This window comes from Chondrus crispus, genomic scaffold, assembly GCF_000350225.1.
Source record: "Chondrus crispus Stackhouse genomic scaffold, scaffold_66, whole genome shotgun sequence".
In the NCBI taxonomy this organism is placed as follows: Eukaryota; Rhodophyta; class Florideophyceae; order Gigartinales; family Gigartinaceae; genus Chondrus; species Chondrus crispus.
Genome location: NW_005178610.1, coordinates 82,895 through 104,681, shown reverse-complemented (window position 1 = coordinate 104,681; position 21,787 = coordinate 82,895). Strand labels below are relative to the sequence as shown.

The window sequence follows — 21,787 nt, the reverse complement described above, 5'->3', positions numbered from 1 at the left end:
ACACTGTTATGACGCCGTGCTCGAAGGTGGCGACAAGAGCGTGCAACCGAGCTTGGATAGTGTGGCGTTCAAGAACGCGAGAGATGAGGCTAACTTGGAAGCAGCTTGGAAGAAGTTGGAGATTCGGACTTCGCTCCGAAACTTGTCGGAAGCAAGTGGTTCACGAGATGGCCTGAATAGCCAACTGGGCACAGTCCCGTCGACGAGGACAAACTCGAGTAGACTCTTGTCGAGAAGCTCTTCATGCGGTGGCCAAGATGCGTTATCTTCCCTTTTGGGAGGCGGAGGTGGCGATGGCGGTACCAATTTTGCCAAGGCCGACACGCTGCTGGCAGCCTTTGCGTCGATCGATGCCGAGTCCGAACACGTCGCTGAGGAGACTGTCATTGACTCTTCGGCTCTGCAAGCTCTTTCTAGTACAAAACGACCAAAAGTATTAGAAGCGCTGCGAAGAAAGTTCTCCGCCGGCGCTCTCACAAAAACTTCAAGCAATAGATCGACAGAAGCGGAACCACCGATACCTCGACTACGACTCGTGACTCGAAAAGCTATTGCAGCTAGCACGGCTGCGAGCGCAGGCGAGTCAAGTACTCAGCCATCTTCAGCTGCCAGAGTCGGGTCCGGTCCTGCTCTGACACTAGCCGCGCTTGCCAACAGGTCGAACACCAAGGATAGTCGAACACCAGAATAGGACGCGTTATCTCTGGCCGTGGCGGATCTGCGAATTCAACAAGTGATGACGATTTGGCGCGACAAGGCTCAATGGGAATCGACTACTTTTCGGAGAACTACAGTCTATCTTCAAGCTCGGACGACGACGAGCCAAAGGATATGGCTTTCAACTTCGAGTCTGGATCGCGTCGCTTCACAGAAGACCGTCGCGACGGACTGGGGTCTGAACCGTCGTTGCGGGGCAGTCGGAAGACTCAGCTTCGCTCTTTCGAAAAGCTGGAACCACGTAATAGCGGGGACGCATCCAGCTACGACGAAAACGACGATCGATCTTTCGCGGCGTCCGCGCCGGAGATAGATTCCGTCATCGCAGAGGGGACCATGACAGATACTACACAGGTGAGCAGCTCCCTGACGACAAAGGCGCCGTCGAGCTCCGCTGCAATTTCGTCACAGGATACCGGGCGGCGGGCAACTGACGGAGATAGGTCGTTGTCTATCAGCACGGAGCTATGGAGTGTGAGGGCGGAGGGGTCGATGGGCGGTGGTCCCGACAGGCTGTCGGTGCGGTAGCTGGGAGGTGAGAGGGAGACGAGTTCGAGCTTGCTGAATGAGGATGGGAGCTTGGAAGATGGACCGGAGGGACGCGTGGATGGAATGAGTACGATCTCAGTTGAGGCGCTGAAGGATATCTGGAATGAGATGGTGAGACGAGACTCGGAGACGTCGTCATGAGCGGTGTTGCTGTTTTTTTGTGAATTAAGTTATTGGTTAGATGAGGCCACTTCCTGTGAAAGGCTGGATGTGTGGAGATGAGGTATCGATGTACATTTTGGTAAACGGCGCTTTCGCAGGTACGGCAACGACAGATTGAGCGTGTAGCTCAGCTTTGCGGGATAGTTTTGCTGCTTCTTTGAGGCATCGCTCAGCGCTGGAAGCGGAGGTTAGATCGAATGTGCGGGCTTGGGCTTGTGAGACAAAATGGCCTCTCAAAGGAACTGTGGCATGACAGGTCCATGATGCACCCTTCTGGACGCCAATTGGCGGTTTCCAAATGGAAATGATGCTGCACAAGTCCGCTCTCTTTGTCCTCAGCCAATCAAAAACCTCCATTTCGTGAATTCAGATTTGATCTGGTCCTTCCAAACCGGCAAAATTGCAGCATTCCATGTAGAAACACTGTACTCGCCAAATAAATTGACCCTTTATTGTAGCTGGTTTCTTGACCCTTGTGAGCTTGATCTTGGGAAAGCCACTTGGGTCAAGAAACCAGCTACAATAAAGGGTCAATTTATTTGGCGAGTACAGTGTTTCTACATTCGTAAGTGTTGTGGAACACTTCGAGAAGACCATGTTCTAGCAACAGCAGGACTCAAGGCTTGCGCCAAAGATGTCAAAGCATCATGAGATGTCAAAGCATCATGTTGAGCCTGCTAATGGTTGAGGCATTGCCGCCGTTGTGTTGTTCCTTCTGAACCTTAAAGCTGATGTAAATGTTGACCTTCTGTGTCTACAAACTACACCGTCTAGAACAAAGCTACCTTAAGTATCCATCGGCTCTATCGGCTACAGTCTTCAGCTTCCAACTGAAGCATCCAACATCGGGTTGCATTCGCTGACGTTTTAGATGCGTCGATACCCCTCCTCCTGGGTATTGACGTCCTGGACCGCGAAAAGTTAGTCGCTGACGATGTAGACAACGTTCTACACAGTCGAGCCCAAGGCTGGAAGTTACCTATCACTCGTCGCCACTGCAACACCTTGGACGCTCTCACCTTCATTAATGTGGTGGAAACACACTTGTAGTGTGCCGATTGGCTTTGCCGATTGGCAGGAGCTCAACGTTTCGACCCCGGGAGTCGAGACGGGCTAAACGCCGAGCCAAAGGTGAGAGCGTCCAAGGTGTTGCAGTGGCGATTGCCTTTACCTTGTGGATGAAACCTCTCGAGACATCTCTACCTCTGTCTCTCTCTCCACAGAGTGGAGGAGCTGCGGTTAACTACTGTTCTATCTTCTATGGATTCCCACCGACACTAAAGTATTAAAGGACGCGACCTTTTACTAACCTGTACACTTGTCCTCCGTGTCACTCTTGTCCCCCGTGTCCGGGGTATCCTTTTCGGTTGCCGTGTCCGGGTATCCTCTACAGTCCCCCTTTTAAAGAAGTGAAAGTTGCGTCACTTTGCGGTTGGGTGAGAGGGATCCATTGTTTCGTCATTCTCGACGATACCTTCGTCGAGGATGCGGTCTAATACAGCTTTGGGCTGGAGCTTGGTCAGTGCGTCCGCGGGATTAGATGTAGATGGTATCCAGGCGACGTCGCTGATTTCCATTCGCTCGTACGACTCACGGACAGCGTGGACGTCGATCATCAGGCGTTTTTCCGTGGTGGTTGTGTTCTTCGTAACTACATCGAAGAAGCTGAGAGAGTCAGTAAACATCTTTAACGATAGAACCTTGTTCGCGATCTGCTCCAAATCGGGACATAGTGTTAACGCTAAATACATTCCATCAGCTAATGCGTAGAATTCGCCTCCCATAACTGACCTGAACACTCTCCTACTCTTGTGACTGCTGTAGTGTAATACGTTGCAGTGACTGTGAGCGTCGCAGAGTAATACGAGATAACCCAATTGCGTGGAGAGGTCCTCGTTATCGGCGAACGAATCATCGGGGTAGACTCGGAGATAGAGGGTGTCCGGATCTAGTTTGCGCTGCACGAGGCCGCGTGTAGGGGTCTGATGGACGTGTCGGACAATCTTGTTGATAACGTCGACGTGTCGATGAGCGAAAGAGGGTTCGGTGACCTGCGTTGTCATATTAACGCCGCACGCAATATCCGGGCGGGTGTGTACTGGAGACAACTGTACCCTGAAAGGTAGGGGTGCGGAGGTACGGACAGCGTCCGGGTAGTGGTCGAACTCGGGTGGTCGGCCACTGGTGTTGAGAGGAGAGTTTACTTCTGAGTTCGGCCCTATATCTCGTTCTACTCCTACAAGTTAGCTACTTATAGTCTGAAGGCTTTGGTTGCTCGAAGCTGATTTCGCTGCTGCCAGTGTTTCGCTTCGTTTCCTCTCGGTTTGTGTCTCGGCTTGTGTCGGTGAATTTATCTTTTTCTCCTGTCAGTGACTTGCGTTTCGCCTTCTGTCGTGCGCAAGTCACTGGTGTCGATTTGTGGCAGTGTAACTGTCTACACGGCCCCTGAGCTTGCGACGAAGTAGTGAGGTCACTTGTTTTGGAGGATACACTGCTTTGCCTTTGTCATCAAGCTCTTTTTGCGCTTGAAAGTAGAGAGAAATTCTGAGAGCATAGCGGGGGCGTCTTCATTCATTGTCATGAGGGGAACCCAGGTCCAATCGCGCTCGTCCGGGAGGCCAAGCCATTGGACTCGTAAGTGGATCCCATGGCTATCCTCACCAATATCGACAACCCGTTCAATGAGTTCGTACACAGCTTCCGTCCTTTCGGCTAGTTCCATGAGTTCCGAAGATACTGGCTTGTTTTCGTGGCTAGAGCGGTAGAGGCGTAATCTCGCGGCGTGCACTTGCTCAACAGAAGAACCGTCGAGCTTGGCCACTTTGTAGACTAGTTCGCTCACGGGTTCGAGAATTCGACGCGGCCCCATCCAGCGGAAGTTCATCTTATGCCCTTTGTTCTGCCCTCGGCGTACTAAGACGAAATCACCCGGGGAAAAGTTTGGTTCAATGATGTTGGTGCGCATGTTGTGAAAGCGTAGCTGTCGAGCTCGGTTTTTTGACACAGCGTTGTTCACCACCTTGTGCATGGCGTGAAGGGTACATTGTAGCTTTGATATAGAAGTCACTTGTTGGGCACGGATGCGGTCGAGGGCGAGACGTTCGACCCTGCCATTTCGCAAATGGTTGCCGCGGAGTAGCTCACGGCGAGGGGGTATGCCGGTCATGACTTCGAGCGGTGAGTAGGATACACCATCAGGTCGTTTACCGAGCCTAGTGGTTGGGGATTCATTGATGATGGACTCCAAAATAGGCACCAGTTCGGGCCAGTCATGCGGGCCAAGCTTTAGTTCGGTAGTAAGAGAGCGACAAGCTGCCATGACGTTTCTATTGGCGGCTTCAACGGTTCCGTTTGACCACGGGGAGTATGCCGTCGTAAAAGTTTGCGTAATGCGGTAGTCTTCCGCCAGTAGGGTCATGACTTCGTTCTTGAAATGGGTACCCCGGTCACTCACCCAAACGATCATGGCGGTGAATGTTCGGATCCACCGAGCCAATGATTTTGCTGCGAACCCTGCGTTGGCGTTTGTAGTTGGTAAGAGCCAGAGGTAGCTGCTGAGATCGTCTTTGATAACCAGTATGTACTTTTCACCTGAAGAGCTCGGCCCCATGTACAAGTAGTCGAAATGCACGACTTCATTGGGTCTCGTTGCATGAAGTGTGGATGCGAAAGGACGAGGGATTCTGTCGCCGGTCTTAGCCATGACGCAATGGATACAGTCAGACACGAATGCACGAGAGTCACTTTCCATTGTAGACCAATTGAATTCTTCGCGGAGGACGTCTGCAGTTGCTTCGGCACCGCGATGACCTGAGGTACCACAATGCGCGACGATAAGAAGTCGTAGCTGGAGTTCGTCAGCTTGATCGGGAATCCATTTTCTGCCCTTGATACAATAAACACCATGGGCGTCAATGTTTGCTTCCATCGGGCGCGTTGAAGAGTTTTCATCTTGGTACTTGCAGATCTGCTTCATGTTAGGCCAGTCGAAGTCGGGGTCGGCGGATGAGGGCACAACATCGTATTGCTGTAGGATGTGTGCAACGCGTTTGATCGCTTTGTTTGGGTTTCGATAGCCGCGGAGCCAGCGCGGCATGATGTCTGCCATTACGTTTGCCTCGCCATCGATATGTTCGATACGGTACATGAACTGTGACAAAAAAACGGCCCAGCGTAGGACTTTGAGTACTTTGTGTCTACCAAGGCTTGGTTCGAGAGTAGATGGAGCGAAGACGAACAGGAGATTACGGTGATCGGTAAAGACACGTGTGTCTGGTTCACACATAAGCATGTAGTCCAGACGGTGGAATGTTTCGGCGATAGCGAACCCTTCTTTTTCGTAAATAGTCCAGCCAATTTGCAGCCCCTTGAACTCACCGGAGAGAAATGCAAGTGGCGAGTGGGTTTGGTCCGACACTGGCTTCAGGAGTTCTGCTGGTTCGCATTGTGTTACGACAGCGGCCCAGTATGCTTCACTTGCGTCAGTATAGACACAGAGTTTCTTCGAAGGATCGCGATGCGACAATTCGACTTGTTCGCGGAGTTGGGCTTGTATGTCGCGGAACGCAGTTTCATGATCTTCCTGCCAGCCGATAGATTCTAGAGTGATCTTGGAAATCGACCTCTTTGTTCTCTTACCGCTCTTTTTGTATGCTGCTTCGAGCAGAGCACGGAGAGGTGAGACTCGTTTGGCAAAATCTGGAATGCCTTGTGACACCCATGCCGCGCAGTGTACATACTCACAAAGTTCTGCCGCGGTGATAGGCGAACGGCAATTGCGCAGTCCGTCAAACTTTCGAGGATCATACCGTGTACCGTCGCCCGTAATAATCCGCCCGCACCACTTGAGTTCTTTCGAGAACAGGTGAGACTTAGTCATGGACACCTTCAAGTTACGCTTTCGGCATATATGGGAAAACTTGCGGACTACTTGTAGCAATCCTGATTCTGTTTCGTGGTGTAGGGCAAAGTCGTCGAGCCAAGCCTTGAGCGAAGTACGAAGTTCGCAGAATAAAGGTTCAACTTTGCCCTGAAAGTTAGCACCGCTATTACGGCCACCTTGTAATGTCCGGGTTGCTTGTACAACAGCATTGTTGGTCATGAACGCATGTAGAGGCTGCGATTCTTCGGCCATGGGCAGCTGCCAATAGCCGCTGACAAAATTGATGGAAGCGAAGTACTTGCTGCCATGCATGTCGGATATCTCAGCGTCCAGGTTGGGCATCGGCCAGACCATGGGCTTTGTAGCGGCGTTGACCGGACGTAGATCGACGGTTAGGCGGAAGTTAGCCAGGGGTGCCTTAGGCACGATGAGTAGCGCAGCTATCCATTCAGCGTTGTTGGTGGTCTTGAGGAAACCGTACTCGAGAAGCTTGCCTGTGTACCTCTCGAGGAATTTGCGTTTGTCCGGAGGGTATCTGCGTGTTCGCGCTTGGACAGGTTTTGCATTATCGATGAGATCGATGGTCATAGGCTCGACATCCGCCGGGGGTCCCGGTCCAAGTATGATACGCAGGACGTCGTCAAACTCAGTTAGAATGTTGTGCAGCTCTGTCGCTCCTTCACCTGAGATCCCATTTGTGACAGCTTTGTTGAATAGGGCTTGTCGCGCGGATGCTCTTTCCTCCGGTTGGTCATCACCCATATCAAGCCATTCCTCGTCTTCGGCGAAGTCATCGACGCCCTTGTCACTGTGAAACACCGCTTCATGCGACAATCTAGAGACTTTTCCTTCGGTTGTATTGATAATGTCGGCATGCAAAGAGCTCAGATCGGTTTCTCCATTAAGGCGATCGGCGGCACTTGCGAGGATATCGACACAGTTAAGTCCGAGAGCTTCCAGTGTAGGGCGGCCGAGGAGGGATTCACCAACATGTTGCTTCGTGACAACCCAGCGTAGGTTACGCAACACAAGTGTAGAGCCGTGCCGCACATGTAACTCAAGGGTGAGGACCGCAGTTCGGTCGCACTCAATTATAGCAGATTCACCAGATGCCGAAGTGCTTGCAGCCATATTGAGGCGAAGTGGGTGTGGGAGAGTGTTGATGTTGACGTCGCAACCAGCAGCTTCGATTTTGTGAAGTGTCTTGGCGTCCATTAGGTTTACGTCGGCCCCAATATCGGCCATTACGATGTCCCGATGGCGGTCTCCGAAGGTAGCACTAAAGACCACACTACTTGGGCCTTCACCAGGATTTGTCTCTACACGCCTGGCACTTCCGTCGTTCTTGCTGCTTTTCTTCGAGTTCTTATATTCTTCTCGAAGTTTCTTGCGTTTTTCTTCGGTACAGTCCGGGCAGTCCTTTAGCCAGTGTTTAATTCCCTTGGCCTTGTGCACCGGTAAAAGGCAGACTGCCGGATCCTTCTCTTTTTTCTTCAAGATAGTGTGGTCGCCTTTAGTCGTGCTATTAGCGCTTGACTTCGAATCATTTGTGCGCCCACAGTCGCGATGATGTTTGTTCTGAACAAAGTAGGTTTGGCATGATGGTGCTTCAACCACCAGGGCCTTAACAAATCCCTTCACATCCTCTCTGAGCGATTTATCGAACTCAAGTTTGCGGGACATTACTTCACGAAGCCGGTAAGGCGTCACGTGGTCGCACATGAGTTCAACAGTCTTCTCTTTGTTTGTGGCCTTAAACGCGCCATGCCCAATCGCCTCCAGCCGCTCAAAGAAGTCGTTGGCAAAGTGCAGGACCCGCGCTTGTGCGTCAGATATGCTGTTTGGCATTGATAGGTCCTTCAGGGCGTCGTCGATTGCCCTGGGATCGTAACCAGTCAATGGCTTCTTGACAAGACCGTGGATGAACGCCTTAATTTGTTCGGAAGTCAAGTTCTCTGCCGAGACATCCCGGGCAATAATATTGAACTCTCCGAGGAAGTGCATGTTGCGTAACAGGGCTCGGTCGATGCATGCTGTATAGGGGGCGGCTGTAAGGGTCGGCAGTTCGGCTTTCCTCTCCACAACAGTCAAGTCGTAGCGCTCGCGCTCCTCGATAAAACGCTCACCTTCACTGGGTCGAGGCTACGCAGGACAGGATGCGAGATTGGTTGGAACACGGTCACAGCACCGCTTGTGCCATCAGCGGGTTCATTGACCATCGTACACGGCAGCGAACTTTCAGGCGAACGCGATTGCGCATGAAAGCGTTGCGGGGAGGTTCGGTAGTGCTTAGCGCGTGTTTCCAGCCCCATAGACAGAGTACAAAACGTCTTTCGGCCGGCCAGAAATTTCTGGAGACAACTGTACCCTGAAAGGTAGGGGTGCGGAGGTACGGACAGCGTCCGGGTAGTGGTCGAACTCGGGTGGTCGGCCACTGGTGTTGAGAGGAGAGTTTACTTCTGAGTTCGGCCCTATATCTCGTTCTACTCCTACAAGTTAGCTACTTATAGTCTGAAGGCTTTGGTTGCTCGAAGCTGATTTCGCTGCTGCCAGTGTTTCGCTTCGTTTCCTCTCGGTTTGTGTCTCGGCTTGTGTCGGTGAATTTATCTTTTTCTCCTGTCAGTGACTTGCGTTTCGCCTTCTGTCGTGCGCAAGTCACTGGTGTCGATTTGTGGCAGTGTAACTGTCTACAGTACCAGCCACTGGAGTTTCTGCCGACAAGAGCGAATATCGCGAAATGAACATTCGCGAGGGAGGGGCTTGATGGACATAGCGTAGGTCTCTTGGTGGAGACGGATATCAGCTGGAGTAGATTATACCTGTATGCCTGCGAAAGTAAAGTTGTCTATCTCTCGAGGGTGCGATTGAAACTTCTGTTGGGTTTTATCATACGGCGTGAGAAAGTCGGCATCACCGGCATGAAGGCCATCATCGACGTATGATGGCGCGTCATTGTGACGTCCCAATAGTCTCCCGCATCTGTCAAACCGTAGAGTGGTTTTAAAAGCTTGAATAGTTGGTCCCGACGAAGGCGAAATTCTTTTGTGGGCGTACGTAGACGTCCCGTAGGAGTTTGTCGGCCGACTGAAGGTAAGCGTGGGCCACATCCTGAGACCAGACTCGAAAACCGAAAATAGCGGCGAGGGCAGTGAGGGTCCGGATGGAGGATTGGCGTAGGTTGGTGCTGTTGTGCACCATTCTGTGCTTTTCCTTATCCAAGTGACCTTGCACGACGAAGCGAGCCTTGAAGACTTCTTCGTCCGTGTGGCGATTCTTGATTGCTAATACGAAGCGGCCACCGAGGATGTTGGCGTCTGTCGGGATATCCTCACAGAGTACAACGTCGTAAGTGCCTTTTTCGATAAGGCCGAGAATTTCCTTCTCCTTGGCTTTATCGAAGCGGGCATCATTGCCCCGGCGGTCTCACGGTTTCAGGACTTCGGTGAGGAAGACCTGGGAGGGCGGCGTGGGTGGCGACGAGGGAGGCAGCTGTAGACGTGATTGATGATATCGCTGCCGGTTGCGCGATCGACAGGGAGAATGTGGTCAAGGCCGTACTGTGCTTCCTTTCCGTCGCGGTCTACGAAAACCTGCTCGTCGAAGACGCGCTGGTCGATGTAGGGACCGCACCATTTCTTGTCGCGCACCTCATGGTGAACGTAAACTGCATCTCCGGGATTAACGAGGTAATGAGTAGCAGGCGGTAGTTTAGAACTTAGAGCGCGTTGGATGCATAGATGGGAGGTGACGTTGGACATCTCCAGACGGGCGAATTCCATGGCTTCCATTCGGTCCACATGGGATAGGAGCGTCGTTGTCGTGAGAGGATAACGCGGGAGGGGTCCAAAAACGAGTAGAGACGGGGCAAGACCCTCGGGGCCCTGGGTATCGTTTATGGCTTTAACGCTGAGCTTTAGCGGTAGGTCTGGGTTGATGGAGGGAAGATCTTCCCGCACTTTGTGGTAGATACGACGCAGAGGTGCGTGATAGCGCTCGCCGACTCCGAGCGTGTTGTGGGATTCGATACCTGATAGCTTCACTTCAATGCCAGCATCGGTGGACAACTGCTTCCAATTTAGACCTTTGATGATGCTTTCCTAGTCGACGCGGAACTTGTCCGGATAACCTGGGTACATCGAGGCCCAGCAGACGATAAATGCGTACCAGACATTCTGAGTAGACTTGCCGCGGAGAAAGATTGCGGACGAGAAGTGGGTGTGGATGTCGACGACGTGTAGAGCTGGTTTTACATCCAACCACATGAGGTCTAAAGCTAGCTCGTGGTTGAAGACGCATTTGTCTGAGGGAAACGAAACCCGAAAACGATGCGGGCCGGCTGAGTGTACTGTACACGAGCGGCATGAAGCGGAGATGTCGTCCAAAACCTTGAGTGGGTCATTAGTAGTCTGAGAGGGGTCGATTCGCTTGAGCAGATTATAGAGAGTTTCCGAGCTGATGGATGGAAGAAGTGTTGATGTAACTTGTAGACAGTGTACCTCCGCGCCGGCGGAAATTGAAAGATGATGACTCAACGACCTCTGCTTCCCTCTGTCGAGACGGGGAGGCAAGAGTGTTTATGTAGTAAACGAAGTGCTAACGAGCTAGCCTCGGTAGCACACGCAGTAAAACACAACACGACATAACTCCGCTTATGGGTACAGTAGAACTCTTCTTTCCGCAACAGAAGATGTTGCCATTTATGGCAACCAGCATCCACACTGCCCAATGCAAGCAAGCACGAAGTCGGTTGGTTGCATCAATCCGAGATGCCGAGTTGAGAAAGTGCCTTTGCAGCGACTTTCGTATTGTCGCAAGTGCGGAGAAAGGTTGAAACGCGGTCAGGAATATCTGTGAAGAGCTCTTGTAGAGGCTGCCAAGTCCAGTCGGTACGATCCGGCTGCCCCAGCCACTGCACCTGCACGAAAATTCCATCATTGACCTCGCCGATATCCAACAACTTATCCACCATTTCAAATCGGGTCTCGAGGTGCTCAGCCTGCTTCAATAGCTTCTCAGAGACTGTAGCACCGTCGAGGGCGGCGCGATACTTGAGCAAGCGACTTGCATGCACAATCTCTACAGGACCGCCGGACAAGGTAGATACCTCGTAAACCATGTCACTAATAACGCGCGTGATGCGGCGCGGACCTGTCCAGCGAAAGGTGAGCTTGTGCCCACGGTCCTGTGCGCGCCTGACAACCACGAGATCCCCAACCTCAAAGTTTGGCACGATCAAGTTTGTTCTCTTGTTATGATGCTGTATCTGACGCTCTCTATTCCGTGTGACCTTGTGATTGACGTCCTTGTGTATCGCATCAATAGAATGTTGGAGTAACGAGATATTGATGAGCTGTCGTACACGGACTTGTCCGAGAGTAAGAGGATTACTGCCGTCGGGGCGCTGAACAGACAGCGTAGACCGATTCGGACGAATTCCAGTCATGACTTCGAGTGGTGTGCGGAAAGTCCCATCTTCCCTTTTCCCTAGACGCTTTAAAGGGGCCTCATTTAGCGCAGACATAACAGTCTCGATGACCAAAGGCCAATCGTGTGGGCCTAGCTTGGTTTCGGAGAGCAGGGCCGTGCACGCAGCGCGGACATGCCTCATGCATACTTCAACGGTCCCATTAACCCATGGAGAGTAGGCTACAGTAAACTGATGCCTGATTTTATGCAGTCGTGCCAGCGCGTCCATCACCTTGTTCTTAAAGTGCGATCCCTGGTCCGACACCCAGTAGTAGGGCGGAGTGAAGACCCTTATCCAGCGCACGACCTCTTGAGCCGCAGTATTTGCGTCCGCGGCCACACAGGGACAAATCCATAGAGAGGTGGAGAGGTCATCCTTCAAAATGAGCGAATACTTCAGACCGTCAGTGCCGACACCCATGAAGAGGAAGTCGAAGTGCAAGACTTCGTTTGGGGATGAGCCGTGTAGCGTAAGAGCCAGAGGGCGGGGGATACGTTGGCCGGTTTTCGCCACAATGCAATGAAGGCAACTAGCGACAAACTCTTTGACGTCGCATTCCATGTCATCCCATATGTACACCTCCGCAAGGGTGCTTAAGGTGGACTCTATTCCCCTGTGCCCAGCTGTATCGCAGTGCGAAATCACTAGCAACTTGAACTGGAGCTCGACATTGTCAGGGGCAATCCATATGCGCCCGTCGCGGCGCAAAAGCCCATCAGCACCCAGAGTTAAATTCTCAGGATGCGGCAGTGCTTGTTGTTGAGACTGACGCACGGATTCTTCAGTTGGCCACATGAAATCTGCGTCATGAGGGGACGGGACTAGGTCCTGCTGTTGCAAGGTGCTACTGATTCGGCGTACCATATGGCGCTTTCCACGATATCCCGCAAACCAACGCGTCATCATGTCGGCAGCAATGTTCCGATCCCCGTCTACATGTTCGATAGTATACATGAATCTGTAGAGATAGAGAGCCCACCGATGTACCTTATTGATAATGTGTCGACCGAGAGTGGGTCGCAGCGCGGTGGGGTTGAACACAAATAACAAATTGCGGTGATCAGTAAACAAATGAATGTCTTCCTCACAGGCCAACATGTAATCCATATTTTCGAAAGCTTGGTACACTGCAAAGGCCTCGCGTTCGAAAGTACTCCAGTGTTGCTTTGTCTGGTTAAAGGAGGATCCAAGGAAGGCCAGCGGTTGGTGCATTTGGTCCTCCAGCGGCCGGGTCATGCGGGATGACTCGCACTGAGTAATGACGGCAGCCCAATGCTCATCGGATGCGTCGGTGTATATACAGAGCGTCTTTGACTGGCCCCTGTGCGCGAGCTTGACGGCCTGCCGCAGCTGCTCCTGCAGCTGCTCGAAGGCGTCAATGTGAATGCTGCCCCATGACATATCCTTAAGTTGAATGTTCTGGACTGAGCGCGACGTACGCTTGCCCGATATTTCGTAGGCCTTTTCCAATAGCTCCCTCAAAGGCGTGACGCGGGAAGCATAGTCTGGAAGGTACATTGACATCCATTGGAGGCAGTTGATAAATTGGGAGAGCTCGGCGGCTGTAACTGGATGCGAAGCATTTTTCAGACCGCTTAGTCGGCGAGGGTCACAGCGAACCCCGTCTCCATCAATGACATAGCCACACCATTGTAGAGTGGTGTCGAAAAGAGTAGTCTTCTTGGCGGACACCTTAAGGTTCTGGTCGCGGCAGATCTGGAAGAAGGTGCGAAGATGCGCAATGAGAGCACCTTCGGTACCGGCGTGGACTGCGAAGTCGTCCAACCAGGCCTTAACTGCTTGTTCCATGGACTGAAAGCAGGGCTGTACACGAGACTGGAAGTTTTGTACGGCATTCATTGCCCCTTGAAGCGTGCGCGTGGGCTCGTACACACCAGCCGGAGTGAGAAAACTGTGATACTGCTGACTCTCGGCTGCCAATGGCATCTGCCAGTATCCAGCACAGAAATCGATGCTTGAGAAGCAGCGACTGCCGGCGAAATCCATAAGCTCCAAGTTCAAATGCGGCATAGGCCAAGCCATTGCCTGCGTGCACTGATTAACTCTTCTGAGGTCGAATGTCAGCCTGTATTTCACTGTACCAGGCTTAGGCACCAGGAGGGGGGGCGAGGCTCACTCAGCATGCGCATTGGGAACCGCCATGCCATATTCGACTAGTTTTTCCTTCAAACGCTTCATGTAGTCGCGTTGGTCGGCAGGATAGTGTCGGGCCTTGGCGAGATGAGGCATAGAGCCAGGCTTGATGCTCACTGCCATTGGTTCCACATCGGCCGCGGGGCCGGGGCCCAGCCGGACGCGAAAGACGTCACGGAACTCGCGAAGCAATTCTTCCAACAGCTGAAGTCCCGTGGAGCTGACCCCATTCACAGAAGCTTCGTCCAACATTTTCTGGAAGGCTTTCGAAAGATCTTCAGGTGTGTCCTTACCAATCTCAGTTTGCTGCTCACAGAGGCCTTCGTCGATTGAATCGACGCCGCGGTCAGAGTGGAACAGACCGGATGAAAGGATGCGAGCAACAGAGCCGTCCCTGTAGTCACCGTGTAGCATCTTTGAGCCGTCGACCTCTCCGCCGTAACGATCGCATGCAGCCTCCAGCATCTTTTTGGTATCGAGCCCGAGGGCTTCTTGAATGGGACGACCAAGCAGGGGCTCGTCAACCGGGTTCACTGAAACAAACCAGCGGAGGTTCCGAATTAAAAGGGACTTTCCATAACGGATAAGAAGCTCAGTGTCGAGCGTGACCTCCCTGTCACATGTTACGTACAGTTCTGACGCGGCCAGACCGAATTCCCTAGGAGTGTGTAGCATCCGCATTTGCATCTCAGCACGCTGCTGAAGCAACTCACTGAATACAGTCTGTGGCATGAGGTTGATACCCGAACCGCCGTCAGCACAGAGCCGAGACGAGACAATGCCAGCAAATAGAACACCCATCTGCGTAGAATTGATGGAGGAAGCATCAGGTCCGTTGTCCACAAAGCGCTTGGCATTTTTCCGACGCTTATCCCCCACGAAATCGGCGATTAGTTTCTTCGCCTGATCGTCGTTAGTGTTTGGACATTTTCGAACACCGCCTTTATGGCGGACACCCTTCTTCTTACAATCCGCGTTCAGGCACGGAAGTTCCTTCTCTGACCTCCCAGTGCCCTTGCCAGATTTGAAGTTACCTGGCTTATTCTTGCTTGAGCCTCTTCCTAGGGATGAACCTGACTTGGTACCATCCTCTTGCTTACCTCTGCTCGAAGGAGCTAGTACGTTGTCCTGTATAATGGCTTCTTTACAAAGAAGCGAGACATACTCATTGACTTTTTTCTTCAGTCCCGCCTGGAACTCAAGATGCTCAGCCATAGCAGCTTTGACGTGTGTAGGATAGACATGCTCCTGAATGAGTTTTACAGTCTTTTCCGGGTTGCTTTCCTTGAAGTTCCCGTAGCCTACACCATCTAGTCTCTCGAAGATCTCATGAACAAACTGCAAGACACGCGCCTCCGGGTCTGAGATCGACATTGGCATCTTAACTCCACGAAGCGCACCACGAATCACCGTCGGGTTCACATTCTTCTGGGAGGCCCTTGACAAGAGTCCCTCAACCCATGTCTGAATGTGTTCGGTAGTAAGATCAGCCAAAGCAACGTCGGCTGCCACATCATTTAGACGGCCAAGTCCGTGCATTGTTTTCAGTAAACTGCGATCGACAGAGACCTTGAAGGACGCCACAGTCATATTTGGGAATTCCTTCTGTTTTTCAAGTACTTCGTCCACGTAGCGCTCCCTCTCCTTCTGAAAAGCAGCAACCTTCTGTGGGTCTACGCTTCTCAAGACTGGGTGCTGAACTGGAGCAAACAGCGCGCCTGAGGCGCCAAACGTAGATGTGTCGTCGCTCGACCCGGCTCCACTTCGTGTGGTTGGCGACATGGTTGCACGACAGGAGAGGCAGACAAACAACAAACCAAACAACCGACGTGGAGAAAAGAATGTCCCCCTGCAGGTGAACAGAAATTTCTGTAGACAGTGTACCTCCGCGCCAGCGGAAATTGAAAGATGATGACTCAACGACCTCTGCCTCCCTCTGTCGAGACGGGGAGGCAAGAGTGTCTATGTAGTAAACGGAGTGCTAACGAGCTAGCCTCGGTAGCACACGCAGTAAAACACAACACGAAATAACTCCGCTTATGGGTACAGTAGAACTTTTCTTTCCGCAACAGAAGATGTTGCCATTTATGGCAACCAGCATCCACAAACTTCTTCAGCTCGGAGCGAGTGTATAAAAGCGCTGCGACATCTCAGATGACGTACATGTGTTGGTGACGACGGGTGATGGGCACCTTCCAGCCTTGGGCTCGACTGTGTAGAACGTTGTCTACATTGTCAGCGACTAACTTTTCGCGGTCCAGGACGTCAATACCCATGAGGAGGGGTATCGACGCATCTACAACGTCAGCGTCAAAGGCGAGGAACGAACCATCTGGCGTCGGGAATCGTATCTCTAAAAGTCCGAGACTCATGTAGAGACCGTCGCCGAAGAGGTACGCGTGGTCCGACGGACGGTATTTTCCCTTCAACTGGTTCTTTCGGCAGTAGGCTCGGGCCTGTTGTAGGCCAATGACGGTACGCTGTGCACCGATATCGCAACAGGCGCCGGAAAAACGTTGAGAGCTCGTGTTGTGGAACTGACGAGCGGCAACGCGGTGAGCCTTGACGACGATGAGGCCCGTGAGACATGGATTCTCGAAAATTAATTACAGAGTCCATACCACCAGCGCCGTCGATCTGTTCCTTCATGAGTTCCGGGATCGACCGGAACGCTCCAGTCCGGTTCTCCCCAAATGATGTTTTTATAGTTGGCCCCTTCCAACCTTCGCTTCTGACTGCCCATTTCCTGGTCTTATCGAAATATCTGATGAATGCCTTTTCGTCTTGAAACGCATTACTCACGTATCGAAGGGCAGAGGGAAGATGTGTCTCAACCTTTCTAAGCAATAAATATTCAGCTTTGGCCTCGCCAAGGGTCAGTTGGTTACTGGCACAATGTGATAGAATATCTCTGACAGAAGGGGGTAGATCAATTCTTGGTGCTGGGAGCTGTGCCAAGTTTGGGTATAAAGTGTAGGTAGAATCTCCGAAGGAGTTATAAAACTCACATAAATCCAGAGAAACAGGGTTGCGAGATTCTAAACAATGAGACCTCGCTAAATGGCGTCCCTCCGCCACGGACTTTATTATTAAAACATTGTTCTGTGAGTGAAGGTTGGAATCCGACGGGGATTCATACAAATCATCTTCATTGGATAAAGCGGGCGCGTTGTCAGGGCCTTTCACAGACACAGAGGGTTGGGATCCGCTGCGAGTTGCTTCCATATGACTGCTTCCCCCGTTTGTCGTTTTTTCTTCTTGGTCTCTTGACGCACCGAAAAATCCAGCTGCCTGAGAGCCATCGTTGGCCCGAGGTCGATTTGTAGGGAGAGGAGCATGGTCATGCTTTACATGACGACGTAGTCTGAGTCTTTCCTTGTACTTTCTCGGGCATCGCTTGCACGCAAACCACCTTGGCATGACAAAAGGGGGACAACAGCGAGGGATATGAGCTTATATGCGTGCATAAGCCCGCGCGCCTGCAGATGGCTACAGGTTGTAGGTACACAGTTACTTGTCGCCTCTGAGAAGTCGCTATCTCACATTGGAGGTAAAAGGATAGGGTGAGGAGTTGAGAGACGAACTTCGCCTTCCGTAGACAACAGGACCTGTTAAACCTGGTTTCTGTGACGAAGGCATGAGCAAACGATTTGCCCTTGCTTTTGAAACTGTACGAGAGGCGACGGCGCGTCCGAAGTACGTCCAAGAAACGTCCAATCGTCAACACTGTTGTCAATGCTTCTTTTGCATCAAATTCGGCGGTTCAGTCGATGACGTCACCTTTCAGACAACGAAGGGCCGTCCGTCCGTACCAATCTCCGAGAGATTGGTCCCTCTCTCCCAGAAGACCTCCTATTCTACGTGATCTCGCGTTAATACAGATGTCTAAACCTTTAAATCATGTAAAAGTTTGAAAAAAGTATGTTTTGCCTCCACGTCTTGGCCCATTATTAGTTGAGGCTCCAGCGCACTGATTTATCATCTGCTAGATGCCCTGGTAGGGCCTTGCTACTTTCCAGTTTGACCAGCCGGACCTTCAAAGGTATCTTTCGCTTCGCCGACCATCTCGATTGCGAAGTGTTTGCATTCTCCTTTCGGTTCGACTTTGGCGCCAGTTTTGGTCACTCGAAATGTGATGGATAAGCTCCAAACGAGCCAACGGTTCAATTTATTGGAATCGAAGACGAAAGGAGCCCCTCTTGTTCGGTTTCGGCTTCATTCTTGGACAACGGTTTGGTCGCTTGGAAGACCAACTCCAAGATGATTCGACTCGCTGCATCTGCTCACGCAACCTCTCCCAACGAGCGATCACGAGCACCCACGGCTGTCCCTTCCGCTAAGGGAGACCGTTCCAAACGCAAACGTGTCGAAAATGCTACTGCGAGAAGGCCCACCGCCGCTGAGGTTTTTGCGGACGACTTCGAAGCAACCAGGAAATCGTTTACAGCTGAGAAGGGAGGGTGGTAGATGAGATGGTGAATTTGAGTCAGTGCACGACCGAAATGACGACCTCTGTTTGCAATCAAATTGTGGGCCTATAGAGAGGAAACACAAGAGAAGAGCTCCACTTTGGCTTGTACTGTGAAGAAGGGATTTGAGATATTGGCTTCTCTCTTGCAGCAGATTCTTGTTGCACAATGCAAGCTTTTAGCAGGAGGTGAAGGGGCTTCTTCCGAGAACAGCGATAAAGAGAATGTAATGGCCGTAAGTATTACACTTCTCTGTTTGAATTTTAACTTCAGGTGGTATCCGACAGCGCAAGAATTAATGGGAATATGTACCTTTGGGTCGTGCGGGTCTAATTCATCTACTTTCTCTTTTTGCGGTCATGGACCTTTTCTTTTCGGAATTTCTTCACACCGCATCGCTGTAATATAAGCTCTTCCAATACCTCCAACACCTGTGCTCCATATACTTCTAGGTTTAGCGGGTCCTTGTTTTCTTTCTTTAACCTCTTGAATGCTTGATCAACACGTATGTAATCCCAAAAAAGCACGAAGAATCCTAGACATTTGGCGATCCAGCCCACAAGTGCCCAGTTCCAAACAGAGACAGCACCCACAGAGACACAGAGACAGCAACCAAACAGAGACAGAGACAGCACCCAAAGTGCAAACAAAGAACAAGGTGAAGAACGAAGAATATCGAAGAACAACCCAAAGTTGAAGACGCTCGATGAAGAACTTGACGACGGAGAAGACGGCAACACGAAGAACAGAAGATCAGAACAATGCAGCGAGTAGCTCCGGGCCCATAAACTGTTGAAGATTAGGTTTGGGAGAAGGTGAAGGGAAGTTGAAGCTGAAAGTTGAGTGAAGATGTGATGCCGAGTGTGGCGATCTACTTCGAAGTGCAAACTTCCGATCGCTTATATGCTCTTCCGATCGACTACGAATCGCTACCAAACTATCTCAGCTCACTACAGGATGTCACCCAAGATATTGCGGGGACATCCAAAACTACCAATACATTCCTAGCAACAAGTGTAAACTTGGAAGCAGTTCTAATAATAACATGACATCAATGCAGGACTTTCTGTGCTGGATGCAGTTCTAAGTATACCGTAATCACATCAATGCAATCCTTGTTGTTCTGGATGCAGTTCTAATTATACCATGACATCAATGCAATCCTCGCTGTCCTTGCCACGTTGGATTGCAGTGGAGGACAGAGCCACGTAGCGACAGACGACAGTGCCAATTCACGACAGCGCACAACTTACTGTCCAAATCCCAGCGCACAAAGTGCTTCCAGATTCGTCTTGCTTCCAATCTCCAACGTGGCATCCATATCCATATCTAACTGTAATCCGTCCAACAATGCCAGTGACAGAAATAGAACACATCCAAGAATAGACATTCCAAGTCATGTCATTTCATTCCAACCATACTTCCAACTGTAGTGCAACGGCTCCATTCGAGGGTTTCGCTCTGTCCTGCAATGACGTCATCCAACCTCAGGGCAGCGCACCAATGGCTGTCTAGAAAGACAAATCGCATTGATTTTTAGTTTAGATTTAAGATATTTGCAGCATTTTATTACGACCCATTAGGGGCTCGCCTCGGACCGGTAGGGAGCGCGTACTCCACCCATACAGTACTTAGGGGACGACGGTTTGCGCCTAAGTACCCCTACACTAAACGTTAACCTTGGTGGTCTTGCGACTTGTGCGCCCAATTTTGCGAAGCCCGCTCTTCGGTCACCCGCTCTTCTGCTCGTCGCCCTGCGAAGCGCCCCAAGGGATCCCTCGACGTGTATACGCTTTCCTTCTTTGTCCCCCTTTGTTTGTTTTGTTCATCTGTTTGTGCATGTTTTCTGTCTTTACCCTTTTTGCCTTCTCTATATCTCCTATCCCTCAGTTCTAGATGGACTCTATAGTCACAAGTCCCTCCTATCTACAACTTTGGTGTCGCGACCTTACAACCCGTATCTTTCAGCCACCCTTGGTGTCGCCCTACCGCTCAGAACTCTGCAGTTCTACCAGTTCAACCCTGACCTACCAGGAAAGGGGCTCCGAACACCCAGTAGAAGTACTCTTGCTTTCCTTGTTGTTGAGCTCGAGTGCATTGCACTACATCTGGTCTCCCGACCTGGACCTGGACCCAATCAAACCTTGTATCGCGAAGAAGGACTCGTTGAGACAGTTCGCGAGCAAAAATGTCCTCGAGAAACTCATAGCACGGAGTTTCTCCAAATTTCAGTGCCAGAACATAGTCAAAGAATTCCGTAAGCTCTTCCAGGTCGCCGCACAAAGATATCCGTTTCCCGTTTCAGAGTCTTGATTATCTCTACTAAATAGCTCGCGCCGGTCGGATGAAACCACGGAAGCCGGCCATTCAGCATGTAAACCAGGGAATAGCCGAGTCTAACTAAATCATCCGTTTTAGAATGCTCATACCCCATGTTTGCATGCACAGAAGAGAATTCCACCGTTCCGACTTGGCCTGCCACCAGACCAAGTTGCACATGAGTATCATCATCATACACAAATCTGCTCGCAAGCCCATAATCGATGATGTACAATGTGTCCGGATCATCCAGACCGACCAACATGTTTTCAGGCTTTAGGTCACGGTGTATATGACGGTACTATGGAGCACTTTGAGTCTCTTGACCGCTTGCAAGCCGAGAAGGAGTACGGTACAGTCCGAGAAAGTTTCGTATATTGCTGTTATCAAGTCATGCAGTGACGGGCCATGCCGAGACAGCACCATGGTGTTCTGCTTCGGCGTTCTTCCAAAATAGTGCAACTTCGGGAACCCCCGAACGTTGCCTACCGATTCCAATGCCTTGTACACCTGCACTTCCGTCTCATTTGTACAGCCTTGAGATGCGGCCTCGACTTTCATGACGTCGAGAGCCCCAGTGTTGACGTCGAGTGCGTGGAACACCTTCCCAAACGACCCAGCAACTATCAGTCCTTTCTAAATCCATTTGCCGGCAAAACGTTCTTCTCCGAGCTTGATTGGATCCGAACAGCTAAACGCTGTTTTGATGTCGGCATTGGCGTTCACAGGAAAGGAACCGTCCGTCACTTGCCAATTCACCCAAGCTGTTCCCAGCTCTCCCACGCGCGGCTTGAAGGCCTCATTCACCCTCGCCCAGTCCAACACCCGCGTCTCATCGTTGGCATCGACGGCCGGTTCGGTAGTCGCGCAATCCCTAGCTCCAGCCTCCTCGATGACCTTCGCAATGAATTTCTCCTCACACGCCGTCAATTCACCGATCTGAGAATTGATGTGCCCAATGATGTTGTCTTCGCGCGTCTTCGTAAAACCAAACGAAGGGGGCTTAAAATGCTGTGTTCAGTTCCGCAACAATGTTCTCCTGCATGAAATTCCAGTCTTCGCCTTGTG

General features: G+C 51.3%; 1 protein-coding gene across 1 annotated transcript; it reads right to left on the bottom strand.

Annotated features, from left to right (window-relative positions):
- Nucleotides 1–6: 6 nt before the first annotated feature.
- Nucleotides 7–387, bottom strand: CHC_T00007206001 (hypothetical protein). Its single transcript, XM_005710692.1, has one exon. The coding sequence runs from the start codon at nucleotides 385–387 to the stop codon at nucleotides 7–9; it is 381 nt and encodes a 126-aa protein (XP_005710749.1).
- Between the last annotated feature and the right edge of the window lie 21,400 nt (nucleotides 388–21,787).

What these genes read in the sequence shown, in the direction of transcription:
- CHC_T00007206001 (XM_005710692.1), bottom strand. Translation starts at nt 387, where the DNA reads ATGACAGTCTCCTCAGCGACGTGTTCGGACTCGGCATCGATCGACGCA.